General features: G+C 34.5%; 1 protein-coding gene across 2 annotated transcripts in view; it reads left to right on the forward strand.

Moving 5' to 3' along the window:
* Nucleotides 1-27,683, forward strand: part of LOC149551738 (protein-L-isoaspartate O-methyltransferase 2-like) — a 105,398-nt gene that overhangs the window by 53,049 nt on the left and 24,666 nt on the right. For both annotated transcript variants that reach the window (XM_089787245.1, XM_089787246.1), the window contains exons 4-5: nucleotides 8,679-8,783; nucleotides 9,029-9,152. In XM_089787245.1, coding sequence (XP_089643371.1) covers nucleotides 8,679-8,783; nucleotides 9,029-9,152 — 229 coding nt within the window. The remainder of the gene's footprint in view (nucleotides 1-8,678; nucleotides 8,784-9,028; nucleotides 9,153-27,683) is intronic.

Consider the following 27,683-nt stretch of genomic DNA (forward strand, 5'->3'; position numbering starts at 1 on the left):
CAATAACGCCTGTATTGATGTGTAAAAAATAAGATGATTACTGCAGATGCATAGCTTAGTTTGCAGGTCCAAGAGAGTAGAATTCATTTATCAAGCATTACAACAATATTCATTCAAGCCAGCCAATGCATACTTTCCTCCTTATTCATGAGACTATATAGAACTCAAATTACGATTATGCGAGCTTTATTAAGAACTTGGGTATTTGACTTTGAATTGTATGCCCTTCGATAATATTTGTCCATAAATACTTGTTTCAATTTCTGCACAAATATTACACATTAAAATTCTTCTGGTGACTACGTTCTCATGTCCTTCATATTGTGATTAATGCAACTTCACTGCCACATGATTTGTGTAATTCGAGTATCAAAGAACAGATTACCAAGACTTGCCCTCAGAATTTATCGTCCCAAACTCCTTGCTCAAACCAATTAGATGGGAGAATTAATTTGTACAATTGTAGACTTTTTGATTGTTTTGGTCAATATGATGTTTGGATTTGCTGTCATCTCACCAATTATTTTCAGTTGACAATAATGGTGGTTAATTGCTCAGGAATTTCCACTCATTGTACATGACTCACTTGGAGACACATGAACAATCCTAGCGCAAAACACATAAATAAGGAAATTGTCGTATCTGCATTTTAAAATAGAATTTTAATAATAACTAGATAATAAAATGTTATTAAATAAATAATGATAATAAAGTTATATTTATAAAACTAGGAAATAAGAATTATTTAATCTATATTATTAATGAAATAATATTTAGTATGATATTTTAAATAATAATAAAATAATAAATTTTCAAAAAGTAAATAAAAAAATTAAATTAAATACAAGAGACAATATTGTAGAAAGTATGTTAACTTTTTAAATAGAATTTCATAATAAATAATAAACACAAATAAGTAAGTAAATAAATAATATAACATAGAATAATATAAATTAACTAAATCTAATGAAAACTCAAGAGAGATTTAACAAATAGACATGACTCCTTAAAATTAAGATATAAAAGGGTTGAGAGTTTATTTTAGAAAAGGGTAAAAAGGAAGGGAAGAAGAGAGGAGTTCAAAAAGGAAAAATGGAAGAGGAAAGTAATATGAAGAAAATAAGAAAGTGACTTTTTGAAAAGGTATCAATGATATTGAAAGGATGTGATGCAGGAGCATCTTGCATGGGAAAAATATTGGGGGAAAAAAAAAAATGAAAAAAAAAAAAAATTGGAAAAAAAAAAAAAAAAAATTTGTGGAGGAGAGAGAAAGTGACGAAAATTAGAGGAGAAATAATAAAAAATAAAAAGGAGAAAAGAAAGGAAAAGAGGATTTTTATTTTCGAGGTGCATAGGTGGCATAAATAGAAAAAAAAAAAAATAGTTGTCATTACATTAATCGAGGTGTGTAGGTGGCATCTTAGAAGCTTGTGGAAAGTTTCTTAAATCTTGCATTTAATATTTGTTGTGATCCATAAAGGAAATGTAATTTTCTAATTGGGCCACACGGTGGTGCTTAGTTGTAATTCTAGAAGGTTATGGAAGTTTTAGAAGGTTGTGGATATTGTGTAGGAGGAATTCTAGAAGGTTGTGGATAAGTCATGCATAGGGTGGTAAGTGCCTATTTAAGCAAGGCATATGAGCATTTCTAATCAAGCTCAAGGGGGAAGCTTGAGGAGTAGAAGCTCAAGGAGAAGCTTGAGGAGTGGAAGCTCAAGGAGAAGCTTGATATCATCTTGTGGGTGTTGTAAAGATCTTCAAGTATAATAAAATTTCTTGTGAAGCATTTTTTTTGGTCTCCATATTGTTGCTTTCTTGATTGTGAGTGAGTAAGGGTGGTGTGGCCCCTCTATCAAGATGTAAACCTTTGAAAGGGTCATAATTATGAATAGTTGTGACTCTTCGAAAATATTGTAATTTTAAAGTATTGAGACTTTTCCAAAGGATTTTAGTTATGAAGTGTTGTGACTTTTTGAAAGGATTATAACTATGAAGTGATGTGACTTTTCAAAGGATTTGTATTATAAAAGGTTGTGACTCTTGGAAAAGAAGAAGGTAAGAAAGGTATATTTATAGATTATATTCATTTAATTATGTTTGTGAATTTATTTATATTTATGAATATAAGTTAATTAATTATTTAGTACATATATTTCTTACAAAATGATTAAGAACCCATAGTGCCAATATAAGGACATTGCTTGCCTATATAAATGGCTTCGTGCCAGTATAGAGTCAATTTCGCCTTTATATAAATGGCTAAGATGGGGTTTGATGGAATCTTATAGTGCCAGGGCAAGAAGTGAGAGCATCGTATAAATGGCTATTGTGCTACTGCGAGAGATGAGTAACCTTGTATAAATGGTTAGATGAGAATGAGATAATGGCCAAAACTATGGCAAGAATAATATATCTATAATTGCTAGTATTTAAATCTAACATTTATTTTGAAGGTATTAGTATTTCAAATCAACCCTAATAGTGGGGACATTACAAAAATCTGCAATCTACATGCTCCCACGAAGAAATCATCTTGAGTGTATGGTTAGGGATGATTGAATGTAGAAAATAACCACTAAAGAATCTAAGTTTGTGCCCAAGGTGAAAGTGAATGAATTAGACAATCTTGTAGGTGTTCAAAAATGCATTCGACTACAAAATGAAGCAAAGGAAATCCTTGACAAAATAAAGAATCTATAGCAAGACCTATTTTGTGCTCCTGGTGTAAGTCACCAAAGTCAAATGAAGTTTTTTGAACCAAAAAAAATTTGCCACACCCTCAAAAATGCACTCGGGCACAGATTGACGAAAGTCAAGGAATGTTCAATGTTAAATTGTGATGCCTCCTTTTCTTTCATTGCAATATCACTCACATTTTGTCCTTCATTTGTTGACTACTACGTCTCTATGCGATGTCTTTATCCACTTGCTGAGGGAGCCTCTCTCTTTTCTTTGTTACATTTATAGTTGGCTCTGATACCATGTTAGAAAACATGGATCGGTTTCTACAAATGTAATTACACTGCCATGGTTATTAGTGTGTTTCAAATGCAGATCCCAATCTCTTATAAATATAAGAGCAGGAGACATGTCTCATGAAGAGACATGTCTCTATGATTAACCATTATTATTTAACAATATAAATCATGAAATAACATATATGTTATATATATTTATATTATATAAGATATATAATATAATAATTAAAATATTATATATATAATATATATTATATCAACATTCTATTTTCTGATTAAATCAATTCGACTGTAGCTATAATCTTAACATCAAGATCGTCACCTTACAATAGCAACCTCACAAATACATCAATGAAAGATTGTGGCCTTTCATGACATATTCCACAAATGCAAAATATTAACCACCATGAACCAAGTTAGAGGGTGGAACAAGGGCTTTCTCCTCAACTTTTCTCTCACAGAGAAGAATGCATTACAAGGAATTCCATTTAGAACTTTTCCCTCATAGAGAAGATGTCATTTACAAGGGATTGCACCTCAAAATTCTCCCTCTAAACAATGATCCTGGGAATTCAGGTCCTATAGTTACTCCCTTAGAGGTTCTCTTTGCCCAAAGATGCCTATTAGACTTCCTGTCAATTTGATATCGATCTTCTGGCTTTTTGGTGATAAGTCCTTACTTCCTCACGATGTACACGAGTAGGCCCATAAAAATCATGTAGTCGCACACATGTATTTTTAGACTCCTTCTGAGTATCAATCTTCTAAGCTCCTGCGTTGCCTTGAAGAAGTGTCAGGGTCCCTCTTAATATAGAAAAATACTCATCTTAGGTAGTTCCAATCATTGAAGATATTTTTCCTCCAAAAAAATCATAGATAGAATCCTGAACTAATGGCTTGGCATCATACCTAATGCACCATTCTTCTCTTCTTGCAAGAGCATCCTTGGAGACCAAAGAATGGAATAAGATTATATCAAGTTATACGACTCTTATTATTCATACATATAAGCAAGAGACTACAATAAAAAATAAGTGTAATACTCAAGGATAATAAATACTTATTTGTACATCAACATCCTTGATATAAATGCTCCAATGAAGGTCCATATGCATCAAATCAGAAAATGCCTCCAGTGAGGAATGAAACATTGGTTAAGGTAATTATTCACCCCCCCTCAATGTAAAATTCCTACTCCTATATCATTGAACAATTTTAGATCTCTTCAAATATGGAAAACTTCTTTCTTTCCTTTTAATATATATTAGAACCTTAGTCTATTTTCACTCTAAACCATGAAGCTCTAACTCCCTCTTATTCAACACTTCACACACATCCCCTTCAGAAACCGAACTTGTAAGGAACTAACAATGGTTTGCATCTTTTTAGTGGATAGCCGAAACTCCATTCAAGCTAGTCCTTGTATGTCACACTCTTCCCAATGTCTACAGAAGTATATGAATCACTGGTTTCATCTATTGGTTTGTGAGTATAGTCACATTTTTGCCAATTTGTATCCCCTGTTTTGTTATGATCATTGCTCACTATCTTAGTGATGCCTCTATAATGGCTATCCCAATTAATCCAAGAAATCTGCAGTGTTGTCTAGAATTTGTTGTTTCAACTTCTCATTATTGTTCCAAGTAAAATCTGAGGTTATTGTCTCTCTTTGAAGTTATCCATCCATGACTTTATAAGTCTATGGCTTAAGTTAAGTGCCAATTTTTAAGAAAAGCTTATAATAATAAATGTCTTTGTTTTGGATGGAAGGGTTGCGTTTCTTAAATAATGAAAGGGCATATTTCTTCCACCATTACATTTCTTCATAACTCAAACAAATCTTATCTCTTATTACATTTAGTAAACCTTATGTAAATACCCCTTCATCTTTAAACTGCTAATGATACTAAGTGATCTTGTATTCTTTCCTCAATTGAACTGTTAAATAGAGCATATGGTATTTGATGGTTTCAGACATCATTTTGGGTTCATGGCCGAGTACATGCAAATCTAGAGATCATTGGATTTATGCCCAAGACATTCACCTTCCTTCACATCCAATATATCCCTGCCAAAGTAATTAAAATTTTTGAGTAAATCGTTTGCTTCATTTCCATCAATATTTTTATCTACCAAAATTAATTTGCTGATCTTCATAATCAATTTGCTTCCACTATATAGCTGTATATTATGGTCAGTTTTCATTAGTTTCTATAAATTATGAGCATCTAATCTTCTTTAGAGTCATTGTGTTTGACTTCTATTGTAAACAGTTGATGTCATTGTCAATGATCATCTTTGATTTCTTGGTGGCACTAATGAGGCACTGTAGGTATTTCAATATGATTTGTATTATATGTGTTCCTTTTCATATTCATCGGGGATATAGTGCATCTCAGGAGAGATTCAAATTCCTATTGATTTGAATATTGTTATCACTGTCTCTGATAGGTAATCATATATAACCCACCTTCTCTACAGATGCAGTAGAAAATCATTGTAATATTTCAACAGCCATGTGTAGCATTCCAAGCATATAAAACTATTGCAATTTGTTAACACGGCATCCAAGTCAATGCTCCCGATTGATAGTTTGAAATAGACAACTAGAAGAAAATTAATGGGAACATGAAGAAGAGCCATGTCTGTTGAGGCTTTAAGCGTAAGTGTAGGGCAATTTTGAAGGAAAATCTTGAAAATTGTCTAGAGGACTTCAATGTTTATGCAAAACCTATGCCAAATCTCATGGCTTTTATCCATGCTTCCTTTAATATTATTGTGGTGTTATATTTATCTTTCATGAAGTAGTCTCGATATTGCCTTTTGTATAAAAGATAAACGAAATGTAATCAAGACTGTATCGAGGATGCTATCGAACCTCTAGACATGCCCATAAGTAAGGTTTAGGAATTGTATGCAAAGAATGGGAAATTGGGGGCCATCATTGTATTATTTCACACAATTCAAATATAGTTGACAATTTGATAAACCGAAAGATTGGTAAGAGTTGTCTACTCTTATAAGATTGCAAGAATTACAAGATTCTGTTCGAAACCCAAAACCCATTACACCTTCGACCTAACACATGAGGTCAACACATGCAACACGAACAATCTATTTGACAGAATGTTGTCTGATAATACATGTCTATGGAGGTCTTTGAAATGAAGCCTCTAGTCATATCCAATTCATATCCACATCGGATGAGAGACGTAGAGCCATTAGTATGTTGCATGTTTAAGTGCAACCATCACTACACCTTCTTATCCAATGAAACCTATTGCACTGCTAAAGAAAGCATCGGGGAAGCTTGAAGTCGTTGTGCCAAGAAAAAAATGAATGACAATAATCTCTAATTTTAGATGTTGGGTACAAGTCTGTGCAAATGGGAATGGACTACATTGGCATTAATTTCGTCAAAGATACTCCATTTCAACTACATGGGAGAGATATGTATTGATATGGTTTTGATATTTCTATATGCTTTTATGATGAATGCCCAATATGATCAATCCTTTCTCTGGAATGTAAACATGTTGACATCGGTTATTCTATATTTAGGAACACCATATTGAATATGAGTTAGGTCAAAACAATAATGCATCTGCCACGAAAATGAACGAAACCACTAGCATCAGGTAAGGCCAATCAATTTGAAGTACACAATTATGAAGCATTTTAAAACTCATAGGCCTGGTAAGGAATGTGCTTTGATACCATGTTGACATCATATGGATTGTTTTCTGCAAATGTAATTTCACTACCATTATATTGGTGTGTTCCAATTGTAGATTTGAATGTTATATAAATATTTGTAAAAGAGACATGTCTCTTTGATAATTTATAAATTTATCATTAATTAAACAATATCAATATAACATATCTATATATATATATATATTTATATATATAAGTAGGTATATATTAGTGCTTGTCTTATTTATGATTAAACAATGACCATAGAGGCATTATCTCTTTGTTAATTCAATCCGACAAAAAGCTACAACGTTAACATTCCATACTTGTAACCTAAGTCATAGGGTTTGCCAAAAATTCGGTTTGAGGTTCAAAATTCGGCGACCCAATAAAAAATTAAAAAAGTTCGTTGATATTCACTAAAAAGTCGTACAGAAAGGAAAAAATTGTCATTTTTTAGAAATTATATTTAAGGGACGGTGGCTAGGGCAATGTTTCATCCATGTCTCTAAGCATCAGCTGCAATGTTTTTGAACTTCTTTGCCACTCTTTTGTGTTGCCATCCGCTAGATCGTGGGTTCCTCTACAACGTTTTTGGACTCTTCTGTGGTTGTCTGCCAAATCGTGGACTTCTGTGATTGTCTACATAAGCTTGCAAATCACATCTGCAACTCCTTTCTATCGTTTTTGAGATATGTTTGATTTGCAGTCTCTGCAACTCCCGTCTGACTCCATCTGTTCAACACATCTTCTTTCTGGTCGCCGACTGTCACTTGAAACATTTAATAGTTCTAAGATTTTTATTTCATGTTTATTTTGTTAAGTTTGAATATAATTTATTGTAATTTTTATTACAATAATAATATTAATAATACAATTAAAATATACCCCATTCCATTGATAGGTATTTTAATTAAAATAATTGTTTTTTTTTTTTTTTTTTTTGATCGGTAAGAGGCTGAAGCCAAAATTAATTATTATGTGTTGTGATTAATTATTATTATTTATTAAGCGCGAGTAGATTCGAACCCAAGACCTCTTCGATAAGAGGCTCACAATTTACCATTGTGTTGTAGACCCTTGCCTTTAATTAATATAATTGTTATTAACTTAAAATTGACACTTACAATATTAAAAATTACTTTCTTTATCAATATTAAAAATGTTATAATTTATTTTGTAATAATATAAATTATATATATTAATTATAATTTAATTTAATATAATTTATTTTGTAAACTTTAAAATTGTTAAATATTCCACATATTAAACATTATATTGTTACTTTATGTTGAAATGTTATAATTGTTAAACTGTAAATATTTATATTAATTGTTTTTTGATCAGTAAGAGGTTGAAGCCAAGGTTAATAAATTTTTTTTAATGATTAATTATTATGATTATTAGTTAATTTCGAGTAGATTTGAACCCAAGACCTCCGAGATAAGAGGCTCACAATTTACCGTTGTATATTAAAATATTATACTTATTTTCTAAAATATAAATATTATTATGATTTTTATTAAATATTTATTATTAATTATCTAGTTTGTAAATAGCAAAACAGTAATAGTTTATAGGTCTATTTATTATATATTTTTTTTTAATTCGTAAATTCTCTTAGTACAGAAAATAGAAAATTTATTATATTTGAATTTGAATTTTGTTTATTAGTAACGAAAAAATAAGAAATTTAATATATTTTTATAAATTGTTGTAAAATACTAAAATGCATTGTTTAGTGGTTTTATGCTTATAAACATATAATAATAAATAGCATATACTCGAATTCAAACTCGAACCTTGTGACTCAGCTCATAACATTTCTTTCTTCTAATTAATATTGATTTGCAATTATGTTCTTTACAACATTTCAATTATTAATTATTTCTATAGATTTTATAATCAATTCTATATCATGCTCATATTGCTGAAGCTTTTTTGGATCTTTGGCGCAGTAGTCATCATTTTCAGTTGACATGGGTTACTTTTTAATGAATGCAGCATGCTTACTGTCTTGATTATCTGGTGGATCACTTGAAGCCGGGCATGTCCGTACTTGATGTTGGCTCTGGTTCTGGCTACTTATCAGCTGTTTTTGCTTTGATGGTATACTTTCATTAATGCTTTGTTAGTAGCTTGTAACAAAATCTGTTGGTGTTGCATACCCTTTATTATATGTACTTTGAGTTAGGATAAAGAATGCATGATCTAAAATCACACACTTGGGAGTGTAATTCAACATGCAAGAAGTTGTAATAGGAAAGTGGGTGGGAATGTGTAGGAATGAAAAGTTAATTTATTTATTGAACAAATAGTGATTTTCTTAAGCCAAAGTATTAACTATGGCTCAGGTTGGAGAAAATGGAAGAACTGTAGGAGTTGAACACATTCCTCAGCTTGTAAAAAGATCAGTTGATTCAATAAAGAAGGGACCTGCTGCTCATCTGTTAGAGAAAGGGGCACTCTCCATTCATGGTATTTAAAAGAGGAATTGCTAGTTTTTATTGGCTTATCTTTCCTTTGTCTCATTAGATGGTAGATGAAAACATGATTTGGTAGGTTGTTTAAGATTTCCAGACACTGAAACTTATTACAAGAAAATGATAAACGTGCATAAAATGACACCTTTCATTTTGTATTCCATTCTATGTTGGAGTATGCTCTAATATCCATAAGACGCAGTATTTTAGTGTCATTAACAATGCTCTTAATAACACAAAGTTGAAATGTGATAGTTTCCTAGTATTTGAAATAAACCATTTTGTAACTCTACCCCAGAATAGCACGGTGTGCTGTATGAATGAAAGTCATAAAAAAAATCTCTAAAAAGCCTAGAGGTCAAGCATAATCTCTATCAACACACACAAGCTTTTTCAGTATAAGGTGTGAATATCTCCATGTGCAAGTCATATAAAATACACACACTAGTACAAAATAGCTATGCTCCCCTAGTTTCTAGGATAGGAATGAGTTTTTGGTATGGGTTTTTCTACAGCCATTTTTAAGAGGATGGAAGGGGACAACTATTAAAATAGGGAAAACTTTGAAATATAAGAAAATTTCAAATATATGTGTAACAATAAACTATACCATCCTAAATAAATTCACTTAGGAAGAAAGGAATATGCTTTAACAACATAACTGAAATAACTGCCTTCCATTTCCTATGAACATGAATAAGAAATTCCATTGACTAACTAAAAAGAGGTACCCACAAAGTTTAAATTAAGCTGATTTTAAGTTAATGTACTTGTCTGATTCCTTATTAAAGTAAGAAAATGCATAAGAAGTTCAATAAGGAATGTAACATTAACTTTCATATGAAAGAAACTAACATTATATTACTAAGAAATGTAACAACAGAAGTAATTACCAAGGAATAACTCAGAAAACCTGAACCTCTTGGTTCAATCCCTGTTGAACTTCTATTAGCTTCTGACCTCCATAGGGTGAAAGAGTATCATTAGGTTTTTTTCCACCCAACCTTTGATCTTACAATCCTGACCTAATGGTCACCCACACAACTTCCACATGGAAGTGGTTTGGTTCTTCCCAAGGGCATGTGTACATGGCTTCAATTTTCTTACAGTTCAAGACTTGGTGTGGAACCTATGTTACCCGGGGACGTGTTTCCACCCCTAAACCCGAAGTTTCGGAAATAGGGACGGTTTCGGGGATGGGGGGACGGCAGGGGGCATTTCTCAGACGTCCCCACCTAGAGAAGAAAATAGGAAAAGCGTCCCTGAAACCTCGAAAATGGTCAATGAGTTTCCGAACTATGTTGACTGTTTTGGGGACTGTATTTCTGTTTCCTAATGTCCTGGGGATTGCATAAAAAGTTTTCTATTAAAATTTATTAAACTCAAAAAAACCATTAAAAAAAATGATTTTCCAGTCATCTGTGGGCCTGAACTTGTGCAAGTCAATTTTTTTATAAAATATATTATAAAATGAATGATTAGGGGCAGTTGTCATAGTATCTTTGTTTTCATTTTGAGGCTTGGGATGATAGTTATAGTGACTTTGATATGGATGATTAGGGGCAGCTGCCTTAGTATCTTTTGTTTTCATTTTGACTTTGGTATTTCAGACTTTGGAGTGTTTTGTCTTGACATTGTAATATTATATGATCATTGATAGTTGATACATTGATGGAATGATTATATATCAATATGATCATTGACACACTATAGTTGATACTTTAAAAGTTTAAAACTTTAAAGTTTGAGTCTTTATCTATTCAATGTTTCCATTTTATTGAGTGTTGATGTTTTTCATTCTCTTATTTGATTCATTTCATTATATACTAATGGTAATTTAAGTACTTAAATGATGATTGAAAATGATGCTATTTAGAATTTTCCATGATGATTCGATTAGATGCTGATTGCTATGCTTTATGATCATTGATGAATGGAATTGATAATTTTAAACTATGTTGCTGTGATGAATGTAGAATTGATGAATATATTTGAAAATTCAGGTGTGTATATATATAAAGCTGTCCCTTGCCATCCCCTGTTCCGGCAAAAAAAAATCGTTCCGGAAATCTGTTTCCCTGTCCCCTCGTCCCCTTGTCCTAGAAACTTGGGGTAACATAGTGTGGAACCCACAACTGTCGTAGCCAGCCAATCTATAGACATCTTTGCCTATCAAGAAGATCTTCCTAGCCAGACATTGCCCCACTGGTTTGATGATTGACGACTACTACCTGTTGCATAGGATCTCCTTGGTCAAGGTTTTAAGGTACAAGCATGTTTCCCTATGCAGTCAATGTCACCACCAGACTTGTTAGAGTCATAAAAAATCCTTTATTGGATACCTACATCTTGATGGACTTGTTCTTATGTGATCACAGTTTCTCAAAATCTGGGTGATTAAACATTATCCAGCCCATTGTTTTGATTCAAACTGTTTATTTGATTCAACAGGACTATTAATCAGGTGGTAGTTTGATGTCTTGAAGATTTGCAGACCCAAGATTTCATTCAATCAGATGAGTGTCTAAGAGCAGGAGTAGAATAAGTCCCATGCCATATGATCAGATATTACTGTTGTAAAAAATTGCGACCAGATTCATCTAAATCAGATTGATGCATGACATGGTCCCAAGAGAGGGTTGACTGTCATGCCATAGTTCTATGGCTCATTCGTGATCTTCTTTGATGCATATTGTAGATATTATCCTCCGCAGCCATCATTGAGAGTACTCTTAAGGTGATGGGAGGCAGTGTGAAAGTGACAAATTGAGTAGAAATGATAAAAATCGAAACAACTAATTGTTTTGGTAATTTTCTATGTTTCAGAGGTGTTTAGAGTGGAATTTGGGGTTGAAGTTGTGGTCTTTACCTTAGCATGATGTGCGGAAGGCGTGGTGCTAAGGGACTGGTTTTAGATCTCTTGGAGACCTTTCCAATGTATTCTGTTCTGAATTTTGAGCCCGTGAAATTGGGGTAGCAAAATGCCAAAAGCACAGTTTCTACCAAGTTTGCGGATCCATTTTCTTTAACTCTACTTGCAAGGGGCATTCACGGTAGCGGGGCCACGTGTTGGCACTGCGGAGTTTCAAATTTCTCTGCATGAGGCTTCCCTCTTCATGTTTCGCTGTTGTGACACATGTCTAGTTCGTGGTCACATGATTCAAAAGGATGGTAGGGTCCATCTCCTTCAATCAAGGAAAAATGCAGCTTTTTCATCCAACAACGATCTTGAGGCGGATTTTATTGAAATGTGATTGCCTCCATGTGCAAAAAATGAGGAATCACTATGAGTGGAGTTGGGAAATTTATTCCCTCATGATGGCGAGGAATTTGAAAAGGCATTGGCGCAATCCATGTTGTACACATAAGAGAACTCATGGTAGTGTGGGCCATGTGTCAACACCACGGAGTTTCGAACACCTCCGCGTGGGGCTTCCCCTATCCATGTTCTGCTGTTGCAACATGTGTCCAATCTGTGGTCACATGATTCAAAAGGGTGACAAAGTCTACCTCATTAAAGGAAAAATAGCACTTTTTCATCTTGTGGTGATCCGGAGGCAAATTTGATTCAAATGTGATCGCCTCCACCTGTGAAAAAAGAAGAATCACTGCAAGTGGAGTTGGGAATTTATTCCCTCATGATGGCGAGGAATTCATAAAGGTACAGGTAGCATTCATGTTGTGCCTGTGAAAGGAGGAAAATGACATAGAATTCAACATGCCTAAGGTAGTTGTAACATTCTCCATATTGACATCTCCACACAACACAAATGCAAAGTCCCTTTTGGTTGCATTTTCAGGATTCAGATCAAAGAATTCTTCCTATAAAAGCTTGTGTGCACATTGTAATTAAAAAGGGAAAGATTCTGCAGTCTTTTGTTTACTGCTTTGAAGAACACTTAGAAATAGCTATTGTATCATTCTCCAACCCAAGCTCTCAGATAATCAATAGACATACTGGACTATGCCCAATTTGCTTTTACTATGTGTTTTGCATTGATTTTGTGAATAAATTTAAACACTGTATCATACTAGAGGGACATAGCTATCATTTATTATTTCAGACTTCTATAATTTCATCATAGATTCACAATTCATTGAACCATGTTTTATACTCTTTCAATGCTAGTAATATGAGGTTATACTATGTAATTTGGTGAATGAAATTCTCATAGAATATTTATTTTAGTGAGATAATAGGAACATTTCCTACGAGCCTTAGCAAGTGCTTCTTATTGGAAGATCTGAATATCTTGCTCTATTTTCATTTGACTTAAGCATTTTGTTCTCCTTCCAACAATGAAGAGTCTGTGGCATTTGGTGCTCACTTTTGGAGTCTTATGTTCTTATTATTTCTGAAGGGAAATTCAAGGTATATCCAAATCTTTGGCACAAGGGCTTAATATTTGTGTTTAATCTTTCTTCCCCTTTCCTAAAAACACCAATTCGAAGAGTTGGCTTGTAAAATAATTGAAGTTTGTTTCACATAGTGCAATTTGTCCCACTCTTGTGAAACTACCTGATTACCCTTTGTAATGTCCCCGTTTTGGAAGTAATTGGATTTAATTAATTTAATTAATTATGTTGTCCAAAATAATGAATATTTTATGAGGATGACTAATTAATTATTTTAATTAAATAAACAAGTGGTATTAAGTTAATTATTTATGAAGTTATCAAATAAATAAATATAAAAAGGTAACTTTATATTTAATTAATTTAATAAAGTGACTTGAATTATAAAATATCTTATAAAGTCACTTAATAAATAAAACAAAATAATGTTCTAGAAGTTTCTGGAGAAAGTGGAGAAAAAGAATAAATAGGCATCCTGGGCTTCATTCTCACCATCCAGATTTGTTGTTGTTGATGTTGATGTTTGATGGTTGTGGAGCCTAGGGTTTCTGCAGTTGTCTTTGGCCTTTGAGAATGAAAACTCTCAATTGGTGCGCAATTTTGAGGGTGTGAAATATCACTTGAATTATTGCAGCTGGGAGAAAGTTACTTCAGACTTTCTATTTGAGCTCCACTGTTAAAACTTAGTGGCCTTTGGCCAAGTTTTTGTATGATTCGATTTAGGGGTTTGTGGAGACATTTTGGTGTTAAGTCTTCTGCAAATTTGGCACGAAGGAGTTCGATTACATGTTCAGATTTTTATATCAGTCATTTCCAGAATTTCTGTCTTCATATCAGTGTGTGTGAGAGGTTCGATTTTGCTCATAGACACTTCATCTTGGGACAATTTCATCTAGGAGTGGAGGCGCTTCATATTAGAGGTCTAGGCGATCTTGTTGGAGGCTTTGTTGGCAACCAAGAGGCTGCATATTATTTTATATCTGCCATTGCTTCAGAAACAGGGGCGGCAGTATAGGTGGCTCGATTTGGGTTCATGAGGTCTTCATCTTCTGAGATAATGCTTGCTTCACTATTGGAGACTCAAGTCAACTTCAAGCTACAGATTCCTTGAAGATTTTATGCTATCTACGTGTCATTTAGATGCATTTTATAGAGCTGCTGTAGGTAGACGATGTAATCAGACTTAGGCATTTTCAGTCGGGTCATGTTGTAAGCCAAGAGTCTTGGCATTTCCATGAAAACTTGTGTAGGCAATTGCATTTCAATAAGACATCATCTTTGGGAAGTCTCACATAGTTGTAATGTTCATTTGAATGTGATATGAAGATGTATGCCAACTATTTGACAAATTGTCAATGGCTGTAGATGTTCTTATCAACATATAGGTTGCATACCAACTGTTTGCTAAAATTATCAGTTAGCTGTAGGTGCATGTTTTGCATTTAGAAGTCATATATGAGCATTGTTAAAGATGAAATTGAGTCATTGATGCTTCTAGGTTAGAGTTTATGCATTGTAGTTTGATTTCTAAGCGCTTGGAGTACTTTGGTTTCTTCTACAAGCATTTATATCCGTCTGATCACATAAACCAGCAAGCTGGGAGGTTGCAAGTGAATTGTTTGACGATATTCCTTGAGTTCCTTATCAGTACTTTGAGATCAGATTTGAGCAGGGTCATTGCACCCTTATTTAGGCGTGGGCCTCGAGGGGGATCAACACAGATTATCCTATTAGAGATACATCACACATAAGTTTTAGTTCAATATGCTCCTAATCAATAATGCACAAAATAAAGCATGCAATTTCATGAAGGATATTGGTTTTACTTAATGGGATTAAGAACCCGAATTTCTATCTCTAACAACTTAATGGACGCGATGTCTACCCCAATTAGATAAAGCATAACTTCCAACTATCCCCTTTCTACATATGATTTAATGATCTTTTCTCTGTTATAACTTGTAACAATAATATGAAAGCATATATTCAAAAAATCCTTGTGACATAATTAAACATGAATGCATATAATTGAATGGTTCTTTCCTTATCATGAACAACAAATATGAATGCAAAGGATCGAAAAATTCTATTATGCATAGAAAATAGAAATGCATAGGTTTGCATAGGTTTGAATGATTCTATTATGAACAAGAGCTCTGGTAGAGCTAGAGTCCCTACCTATTGTTTAAGAAACCTAAAGCTATATAATTGTTAGCATTGTTTAAGAAACTATAGGAGGGTAAATTTTGAAAAATAATATAAACTCTTTAAATTTGGCATTTATTAAACTAAAATAAAGAATAAGTAAAGTAAAACAAAATAAAAATGGTAACATATGATTCCTAATGATTGACATTGCCATTTAACTATTTGTTATTACTTAGGATAGGTAATGATAAGTTGTAACAACAATATGCTAGTCAATATTTCATGAAACCAAATCATTACATTACGTGTAATTTAGTTGTGGATATTAGATATTAGTTAACAAATATAAAACTAGTATTACTACTAATATAAATATATTAAATAATATGATAGATTGATATATTATTATTCATAACTTAATTTTATTATCTAATTTAAACATATACCATTGAATACATTTAATTTTAAGAAATAAAAGTATGCTACGCTTGGAATTTATGAAAATCTCAACTACTAAAATGGTACATGTAAAATATCTTAATAATTTATCTTTTATTTTTTCAAATTCATAATTAAAAAATTAAACGAACAAAATGCAAAAACTTGTTGTAATCGAATTCTTGATGGGTACTGATAGGGAAAAGTTTTTTTGGGGGTACGTGTCAATTCCAAGGGCTTTTAAATTTTTTTGAGGATAACATTGTCTTTCATGTAAATTCTTTTCGGAGATGCCATGAAATTTATTGAATTGATATCGGAGGACGAAAATTTAAAACATGCAAAGATTTCATTGAGTTATCGAGTGGACTTAAGGATGGTGAGGAGATTCTCTGATGACATAGCCATTTGGGTGGGATGTAGTTGGGAGTTTATTTTCATCTCTTCAACATTTACATGAGTAATATGTGTACGCATTTTTTTAGCATGTGTTTTAAGAAAAAATCCGTGACAATCTTTTTAAATTAGGTGAATGGAAACATCTTCACAACAAACTAATTTAATCCGCTGATGATAATGACAGTCGCATCAAATTAATTTCTACCTAGTTCAACGCAAAATTGTCATTGTAGAACATAGGTGAGAAAAGAACCTTCAAAAATATATTTTTTGTTTTTCATTTCTTTTCACGCATAACCTAATAGCGGGTTTGTGGAGGTAGCGTTTCAAACATTTTCTTCTTGGATTTCTTCTCCTCTTTGGCCTCTGTTTGGTACACGTTTGCATGGTCTTTGTCCAAGCGTGAAAGGATATATTATGACGCCTGGCTCAGGGTCAGAGAATATACTAAATGAATATATGAATATGATGGAAGGTGTATTGTACAGATGGTGAGGGTTTGTGTTTGCATTGCAACATAGTGCTTTTAGGAAGTCATCCAGAAAAGATTTGTGCCAATAATTGGGTTGCTCAAAGGGGACAAGGGTTACAATGCTCATAGGGCCTTATTGATGGTGTTTTTACATAGATTTTTTTGGGTTCAAGGTGTAGGCATACTATTTCTGGTTCTACTTTTGTTGGTGATGGCAAGTGGGTATGGAACCGAAAAAGAAGAAGCACTAGCATTGTAAAGGATCTCATCCCTACCATTTTCGAGGTTGGGTGTTGGTTACCAAATGGTCAGCCGCTTCTCTACCTCCTGTGTATGTGGGCACTTTCTGGGGAGTGCTGTGAAGAAAGGCTTAAATCTGATAGAAGCAAGGACCAAGGCAAATCTATATACAAAAGCGGATGTTTTACTAAAGCAATATCCTCAATTTTTTTTTGTGGATCCAAAAAGGCACCCCTTTTGACACCACCTATCAAACCAATGATGGTGGAGACTACCAAACTTTGGAGCCTATTGAACCATCCATGGTGGAGAATACCAGAATTTGGAAGAATGTTCCAGAGATTTATTTTTCTAATTTCTGTGACAAAAAATCAATATAACCCCTAGCCAAATTCAATGTAGCCAATAAGAATTAAGAAATTAATGTACAAAAATTGATTTTAAAAATAAAATAGTTTATACTTTAGGATGTGACATGCATAGATTGAAAAAAATTAATTGAAAAGGGTCTACTAAAAACATTAGTTCCCTATATATATAGGCAGGGACTAACAACAAATAAGAATTCACAGGATCAAATGATTCTATAATGAATAGCATGTTTACCATACTGGGCACAGACAATAGATAAGAATAAAAAATCTCCATTTATTATTCACATATGCCAAGAGATTACATAATACGAATGATTTACAATGATCTTAGATGGGGTATAAATACTTTTGCTGAACCTTCCTGAAGGGGTCCATTAGCTACATAACAATACTAATCTATCCGTCGGCTACAAATCTTTACCGACGACATGAACCCATTGGCTACAAAATTTTTACCGATGACAACACCTTGTCGGCTACGCAATATTTATAGTGGACATCATCCCCCCCAAAAGAAAAAGTTGTCTCTAGACGACAATTACAAAATATCCGAGACAAATTAACAAACAAAATACATTAACTAACTAACTACAACAAGATAGATCTGTTTCTGTCACATCACTTTCACACTCGTCCCGTGCCTGCACCAAACTGGTCTCCAACCCGCGTTGCATTCTGTAGCCTCTATTAACACAATACTATCTCCTTAGTCAAGTTGACCTTGATAGCCACCTGTTGCTGCTTTCTCTGCTTCCAACTCCTGGGTACCCTGAGCCAAGTGTCGCTGCACTGCCTTCAATTGGATGATCAGCTCCTCCCAAGCTCTCTTTGCATCCACCAAGACAGCCTAACGTCCAACACCTATCCAAGTGCCTCAAAGCGTATCGCCTCTCTCGAAAGGCTTGCTCTGTTGTTCTCTCCACCTTTGGTACACAGACACTGCATGCCTCCAGCAATTCCAGGTCTCATCAACTGGTCACACTTCCCATGACTAATAATTGCACCGACTGGGGATCTAGGGGGCATCGCCCCCAGTGGGGTTGAGAGGTAGCGCCCTCTCGGGGTCGGCGCTCCCTGATTAGCACTCCAAAACCCACACAAAACTACATGAAACACACTATTTTTATGATTTTCTTCTGATTCCACACCCTTTCTGGCAACCGCTTATGTTTTCCCTTCCCTTGGGCTTGTTCGTTATGCATTTTGAACATTTTTGATTTGTTGACATTTTTTTTTTTTTTTTGGTTGGCTCCTACCTCTGCCTGTTCTGTCTCTCTACCACTCCTAACTGCTTTGTTGCTTTTGCCTTCTCGTGGAGAATATGCCTTAGATATAATTGTCTCCTTTCTGTTGCCTCTTCCCTTTTCTAATGATTTCCTTGCAACCAACGATTCGGAGATTACCTGCAGCATTGATCCTTACACTAGCTTCCCACAGAGAACTCGCCTAAGGAAAATAGTCCCGGCATCCCCATCCTCCATTTTCTTGATGCATTTCTGAAAAGAAGTTGACATAACAAATAAGAATGCATACAATCAAACAATCCATCCTTATTATGAAGAAAAAAATCTAATGCATATTATCGAACAATCCTTTTTTCATGTTACAACAAATATAAGGGCATATGATCTAGAAAAGATAGTAAGAAAAGCTAGTTCCATGCTTGCAAGCCAAGATCAACATCCAAACTGAATTGAAATGCAACAAAGAGAGAAATAGCTATGTCGATCCTTCTCAAATTGAAGAGGACAAGCTCCCCAAAAACAACTATCACAAATTGTAAGGACATTATGATGAACTTGGATCAAGAGTAAGATATTCTAGAATCCCTTATCAAGCAAAAAATATTCTCCAAGTAAACAAGCCATCTAGAAAAAGGTGGGCAATGGCTAAGGAGTAACTCTTGCTACCTCTCCTAAAAAAGAATAAAGAAATAAGCTCTGCTTTGCGAGGATGACAAACTTTTCAAAAAACTTGAAAAAAGCAGGAAATACGACCGTTCGAATACGTAGGCCTCCCTCGAAATGTTTAGGACCCCCTTATATAGATAGCCCGAAACCCTAGCAAAACTCTGGATGAGGTGGATTTAGTTCTGCACTCATCCCACAAAAAGGTTTCTGCAAATTTTAACTACGTTATTAACACTTCAAATGCGTTCTCCATTTTAGAGGGGACACATGATTTGGAACCCTAGTTTAAAAGACAAAAATCTCTCAATCTTGGGATCATTGTAGTATCGAATCAGGCAGATAGAGCGGAAAAGACAAGACAAATACTATCACTGCCAAAGAACAATGTTAGCAATCGAACCAGCCAGAATGCAAACCAGGATTTTGCTTAATTTTCCCCCCAAATTCAAATTCAGAATGGTAATTCTTTGTTTAAATCGCATATTGGAAAGTGAATACTGCAACCCTCAGGATTGTTATACTCCCCGACCTGTAATCCTTTCCACTTTAAGCTTAGATAAACAAATCCACTTCTTCAACTTCACCAAATATGCAAACCCTAACAATCAATCCTTATATGCCCAGCAGACAGGTTTCCTTGCGGATCTCTCTATGGATTTGGTACCTGGAAATTCAAATCTCTTTGCTTCTCCCCTCTCCCCCAATGTCTACATTCCTCCATATTGAAGAACATCGATCTCCAGCTTCCATCCTCATCTCGACTCATACCCTCTCTCACCTCTCAGCCCTAATCCAATCAAACCGGATGAAAAAGTATTGATTATCATCAATCAGGACTGCAAAAACAAATGGCAGGAATGCCAAGAAGTTGGCGTTTTTGCTTTCTGGAATGGGCGAAGATAAAAAATGCATAATCTCATTATTTGGATTGAGGACTTTTGCAATTCACAGGTAAGTATTTCTCACTATTCAGATAGACCATTGTAATGGGACTCGCCAAGTTTGACCAGGACTCTGCGAGTCCGAGGCAGAGTCTCCATTTTCGAGGCAATCTGCCTCTAGGCTCGGACTCAGCCAAGTCCTGGCAGAGTTTGCTGAGTCCCGAGCCTTGGACTCTCGCTGGCAACCAAGAAAGAACAAGGCAAAAAATTAAAAAATGCATTGTTTTATGTTGTCTTTTTTGGTTCTTATAACATGTTATTGACCTAAAAAGGTCATTCCACCATTTGCTTATGCTCACAAGAGAGAGGAAAGAGTTAGAGAAGAATATTGGGGTTTTGGGAGAAAAATCAGCAAACCGGTTGGCTCTCCCATATTGATTGCTAATGGTTTGTGCATCTTTGTAGCTTGTATTAAAGCATTGAGAGGAGCTTAAGGGAGCATTTGGATGAGGTTTCTACAAACTTGCATTTCCATTGTTTGACTTTGTGCAAATTTGAAAAGGTAAGGTACAAGTTGCATTTCTTTGTGTTGTTTTGTAATATGTATTAAACTTTTACATTCGTATGTTTTAGTATTTTTACTTCTTATTTTGTTTAAATTTGTTTGGTCTCTACTACTATGTACTATTTTTTACTTCTCATTTTGTTTACATTCATATTGGAGTAGGCTAATAGCAAACACATTGAAATTTGACATAATGTCTCAAGGTGAGGGAAGTGGAACTAGGCCTCCATTTAACCCTAATGCAAACCCAAGTGCAATAGCAAGGGATAGGGCTTGGAAACATGCCATCCCGAGGCACAAAAAGGGAGTTGTTACATGTTGGCATTCTGGTGTAGTATATAATTGGGGAGGAATAAATAGATTGAAGTATCATCTAGCAAATATATCTAGACGTGATGCTAAAAAATGCAAAGATGTACCCCAAGATGTTATGCAAGACATGCAAACTCTTCTAGAGGAAAAAATGGAGAAAAGAGAATTGAAAAAGAAGCAACATGAAAAAATGGCACAACTAGCCCAACAGGAATCTTTTAATTTTCGCTCTCCATTATCCCCCACTCCACCTACGGATGCCACTGCTTCTATGAGTGTGACTATTGAGCGTCGCATTTGTAAGAAAAGATCGGCACTTGATTCCATGTTTGCTCCACGCACGGCTCCAGGTGCACAACCATCACTTATGGGCATGGGTTGGAACAAGGAGAAACATGATTATGCAAAATTGGCACTTGGAGACTTCTTCGTCTACAACATTTCATTCAATGCAGCAAAGTACTTATTTATTTAAATTTGAATTTATGTCTTCTCTTTCTTTCAAAGTTTCAACTTTCAACTTTCAACTTTTAAGAGACAATAATATGCTCATTTTGTTTATTTTAATTTGTATTTTGTTTTCAAATTTATTTATAATATACTAATTTTTTTAACTTTAATTTAATTTTATTTGTTTTAGGTCCCCTTATTGGTAAATTGGAATTGATGCTGTTGCTGTTTGTGGTCCAAGGTTCAAAGCCCCTGGTGCTGAAGAGCTAGGAGGTCCTATTTTGAACCAAAGTGTGGCTGATGTAGAAGTTGAAATCAAAGAGCAATGTCCTATTTTGAACCAAAGGGTGGCTGATGTAGAAGTTGAAATCAAGGGGCAACATGAGGTGTGGAAGAGGAAGGGTTGCACCATCATGACTGATGGTTGGACTGATAGGAGTAGAACACTCCTCAACTTTCTTGTCTCCTCATCAGGTAAACCGTAATTGTACTTAGAGTCTTAGACATTAAAAATTTAGAAGTAGAACTTGTACTTAAGTAATCAAGTTTATAAATTATGATTCATCATTAATCATTATACTAATTTGTTTCTTTTTCTTTAGGCGCCACGGTTTTTTTGAAATCAATTGATGCCTCAGGAAAAACAAAGAATGCTGAATATCTTTGTGAGATAATGGATGAAGTGATAAAGGACGTGGGTGAGGAGAATGTGATGCAGATAGTTACAGATAATGCAGCAAATTATGTTGCTTTAGGAAAGCTTCTTATGGAGAGACACCCTCACTTATTTTGGACCCCTTGTGCTGCTCACTGCATTGACCTCATGTTAGAGAGTCTTGGTAAACTCCCCTGGATAAAAACAGTTATAGAGCGAGGAAGGAGTGTATGCAAATTTATATATAATCATACATGGGTCCTTAACCTCATGAGGAAACACAATGAGCAAAAGGAGTTGTCTCGTCTAGGGGTCACTAGATTTGCAACCAATTTTCTCACAATAAAATCTTTGTTTGATTCAAAGGGAGGTTTGAGATGCATGTTTGTTAGTGAGGAGTGGATTGCATCATCATATGCAAAGACCACTGCAGGGATTGCTGCAACTGATCATGTTTTTGATGAGGCTTCTTTTTGGACACTGATTGCTGATATTGTGACGATAATTTTCCTATTTGTCCTCATTTCAACTTTATTTTGTTTATGAAATTATGTTATAAATTATTGTTCATTTTTTAAAGAAAAAACTTAAAGTTGATTATTTTTCTTCCAACTTTCATAATGATTGCAATTTGTTAAGCCGCTTGTTGTTCTCCTACAAACTGCTGGTGGAGAGAAGCCCTCAATGGGCTACATTTATGAGGGCATGGATAGGGTGAAGGAGGCCATTCGCTCTTTTTTTGTAGGGAATTTAGATAGGTATGGGCCTATACGGGATGTCACTGATAAACATTGGCACAATCTACTTCACAGGCTTATACATGCAGCGGCCTACTTCCTTAATCCAGCATACCAATTCAGCCCACATTTCAAGGCTGATGATGAGGTGTGGAGTGGCCTCTACGATGTTGTAGAGAGAATGTCACCTGATTTAGCAGTTGGAACAATTATAGTCCGTGAGATTTAGTTGTTTAAGAAAGCTCAAGGGGACTTATTTGCACGGGAGTTGTGCAAGAAAAATAAGACATAATTAATGCGTGGTAAATACAAATTTTTTTTGATTCTAGATCCTAATTTCTAATAGTAATTCTATTACAATATTCCCATTTTAATTTGATAAATTCAAAGTTATTGATATAATTCAAAATTTTCTTGTTTCAGATGCATGGTGGGAGATGTTTGGCACAAAGGTGTCAAATTTATAGAGGATTGCGATTCGCATCTTGAGCTAGCCATCTAGTGCATTAGGATGCGAACGTAATTGGAGCCTATTTGAACACATACACTCAAAGAAGCGCAATAGGTTGGCAGTGAAAAAATTAAACGATCTTGTCTTTATTCACTACAACTTTTGCCTTCGCCATAGACAGATCCTTGGCACCAATACATCACTGATTGTATTAGAGAATGTTGATCCTCATGCAGAGTGGAACACAGAGATGGCTGATCCTGTCTTCAGTGATGAAGATGTGGAGTGGGTAGATCAGGTGGATCGGGAGGTTGAGGTAGTAGCGATGGCAGTTTAAGAGGCTAGAGTGCGAGGAGATAGAGTGCAGGACTTTGAGGCTAGGAGTGATGGATCCCAGTCTGATGACGAGGATTATGTGGGTGAGGATGAGGATGATGATGAGGATGAGGTACAAGCTCAGCATCAGACATAGGGAGAGAGGATGGCTCGAGAGTCTTCCATGACTTATCTTAGGTGCACTGGTAGGAGGACATAGACTACTATGAGCCTTAGTCTTCTAGTTGTTATTTTGATATATGTTTTGAACTTTTGAATTTGATACCATGGATTTTGTAATTCATGAATATTGTAGAGATTTGATTCTTTGACACTGGAGTGACACTATGTTTATTACTTTATAGTTTATAACTTTATATTGTGTTATTTAGGATTTGTCCTTCATAAATTCACTTTTATACTTATGTGATCTATGCAAAATTGTGTATGTGTATTAAGTAGCTTCTATTTATCTCAATTACTATGTATTTGATGTTAATTGACTAAAAGATGCATGAAACAATCTTAAAATCCTTAAAAATCTTTGAATTTCATGGGTTTTCCAATTTTCTGAGTCCTTGCCGAGTCCGGTCGTCGAGTCCAAGTCCGAGTTGGATTTTGACTTTCTAAGTCAGAGGCGAGTCCGAGTACCGTAACACTGAGATAGACTAATATATATTCAATGTTGCGATAAGTATGTTAAGAAAGGCTTTCTTTATGTCTCTGATTGCTTCTTTATAGGTCATGCAGTTAATTTTTGTGATTGGATTCTTGACTGTAAGGAAGAAAATTCAAATTTTTTAATTCCATCATGGGTCTCTATTAACTCCATCCCTCCAGAACTAAAGCAAATAGAAATTATTAGGAAAATAGGCTTTTCAACCAGAGACCTAATTAGCATAGACGCCTCATTCAAATTTTGTAATAACATCAAATTATTGGTAAAATGTAAGGTTAATAACAAGGAATTTGGTTCCATCAAAATAATAACTAATAGATCTCTATATAAATTTAAAGTACACATGTGAAGGAAAAATATCAGAGATCATCAAACTAGAAGATGAGAGGAAAATAACCTTCAAAAAGCTTCAAACTACCATAGATCCTATGGCTACATTCCCCATGATGAAAATAAGAAATCAGAGAATGAATCAAAAGGAAGATATAGCTGAGCAAGGCAATCCAAAGGCTACTCAAATCACAGCAGAGAAAATAAATGTAGAAACAGTGAATGAAGCAGAAGGTTAGACAATTGAGTCAGGAACAAAGGGCAGCAACAAACCTCTCACACCTCTCAGGATAATCAGAAGAAGGCACTAAAGTTAGTACAAGAAAATAAAAAGGAAAATTCCCAAAATTTGGTAGCAAAAAACCTCCCAAGATCAGTTACGCATAAAGGTACTTTTGAATTAACAGATATACAGGAGTCTAAAGGAATCAGGTCTAGTCTGAAAATCTAGCCTAGGCAGAATGACCTCAGTCTCAAAGATCATAGCAAAGCAATGAATGTTACCTCACGGAGCATGGCTAACATAAGAAATCAGAATACAATGATCAGCTGAAAAACATATCAAACAAAATCAGAGAAAGCAAAGATGGATAAGAGCCCTAAAGCATTAAATGAGGATAGGAATATATCGGAGATTGAACCAAAAATCCAGGATAAAGAGACTCTTGGAAATATGCTCAGCAGGATAGAAGAGATAGAGAATATTCAACTATTCTCAGCTAAAGCCTTGGATGATGAAATGACTAAACACAGAGAGGATAAATTGGAAACACTGAAGCAACATTTAGAAAAAATCAGAAAGGAAACCAGAAATCTTGAGAACAAAGCAACAAATCTATTTACCAAATTTTGGCAAACGCCCCCTACTTGGAAAGCATCTCCAGAACACAACCTCAATGAGTATAATGCAAAGGATGATGAAAAGAGTAAGATTAAAGAAACCTCAATTCAAGTATTTCAGGATTTTTTGAGCAAGGATTTGGAAAAATACGAAGAGTGTGGAGGGTCAATACTAAGTGAAACTGAAAAGGAAAACTTAGATCTTCTATCTAATGAATTAATCCAAGTATTTGACTATGAGAATGTAGATAAAAGTAGTAGTTCATAGAAAGAGGACCTTATACATCGGGTTTTAAAGATAGGTGGAGATCAATACACTTATGAAGACCTAAGAAGAGATCTGATATCATTTGAGAAAGATGAAATCAATCGGAAATCCCTTCTGAGAGTAGAATATAAAGTAACTACAGCAAGGGTTGATGGCGCTGATGATAGTCCTTAGTTTTCTCAGGAAGATGATAGTCTTACAAAGGATCAGTCAGTGAAGGTAGCACAAATTTTGCAAGTCAAAAAAGATAAAGATGCAGTAGAAGGCAATCAATCTGAAACAGTCTTAAACATACTAGGAAGCACAGAGCAGTTGGGCATTTTGAGGAACCAAGAAGGGATAGACTCACCAAATTACAACAAAATTAAAGCCAAAAGAGGAAGAAAATCCCTCAAGGAACTTAGAGAAGCTGATGGACAGGCAAAGGAACAGCAAAAGATCAGTCATCTACTCTATGCAGGGAAGGGGAAGATCCTTCCCAAGGCAGCATGAAGATCACATGGAATGCTAGAGGCCTAAATGCCCCTAGCAAAAAACACATATTAAAACAAAACCTAAAACACTTTGAATCTGAAATTATTATATTACAAGAAACAAAATTAAATAAAGAAGAAGGATTTAAGTTAGAAAAGAAACTAGGCAGTTGGAACATTTACCTACATGAATCTAGAGGGGCCTTGGGAGGTCTAGGTATGATCTAGAATCCTAGGAAAGTCATATGGAATATTTTAAATTCAAACAACTTTTGGTTGAGTAGTAGAGTCAATAGTATCAAAACCAACCTACGGTTTATCTTGATTAACATATATGGTCCAACATCTAATAGTGATAAAAAATGTCTATGGGATGAAATTAGTACCTTCATCAACAATCATAACAATGAACTCATCCTGCTTGGAGGTGATTCCAATACCATTTCAAATATAGACGAGAAATTTGGAGGCATTCAGCAAACCTCCCAAGCTATCAAGGATTTTAAAAATTGGGTAGGCCTTAACAATCTGATAGATATTCCTTTTAATAATGGTAAGTATACGTGGAATAACAAAAGAATTTTTTTTACATATATAGCTGAGAAATTAGATAGGTTTTTCCTCAAAGGAGTATTAAGTGAACTAAATTCCAAGATCCAAGCCTCAGTTCTCCCAATTGCAAGTTCAGATCACCATACCGTTCGTATTGAATTCTCTGAACCCAATAAACCAGTTAGAAATCCATTTAAGTGTGAAAAAATGTGGTTTTTAGATAGCAACTTTAGGGTACTTATTAAATAATGGTGGATGCAAGAGAATTTTAAAGGTTCGAAAATGTACATCTTTGTCTCAAAAATGAAAATGATTAAAGAAAAGATACATAAGTGGAATAATGAACACTTTAATAATATATTTAAAGATAAACTAGATATAGAAGAAAGTTTAAGGAAATTAAACATAATAGTAATTAAGAAAGCAATGAATAATGACAGCTATAATCTGGAAAAAGATTTACTTGCCAGGCAAGAATCCATCTTGGTTAAAGAAGAAAATTTTTGGAGACAAAAATCAAGAGAAAAATGGCTGAATGAAGGAGACCAAAACACAAAATTCTTTCATAATAGTACCTTGTAGAACAGAGCCAAAAGCAAAATTACAAAAATCAAAGACCCTGTGGATACTACTATAGAAAATCCAGATAAAATAGTTGAGACCTTCGTTAATCATTTCCAT

This window comes from Cupressus sempervirens, chromosome 6 (assembly GCF_028749045.1).
Source record: "Cupressus sempervirens isolate cs-2001-9-10 chromosome 6, ASM2874904v1, whole genome shotgun sequence".
In the NCBI taxonomy this organism is placed as follows: domain Eukaryota; kingdom Viridiplantae; phylum Streptophyta; class Pinopsida; order Cupressales; family Cupressaceae; genus Cupressus; species Cupressus sempervirens.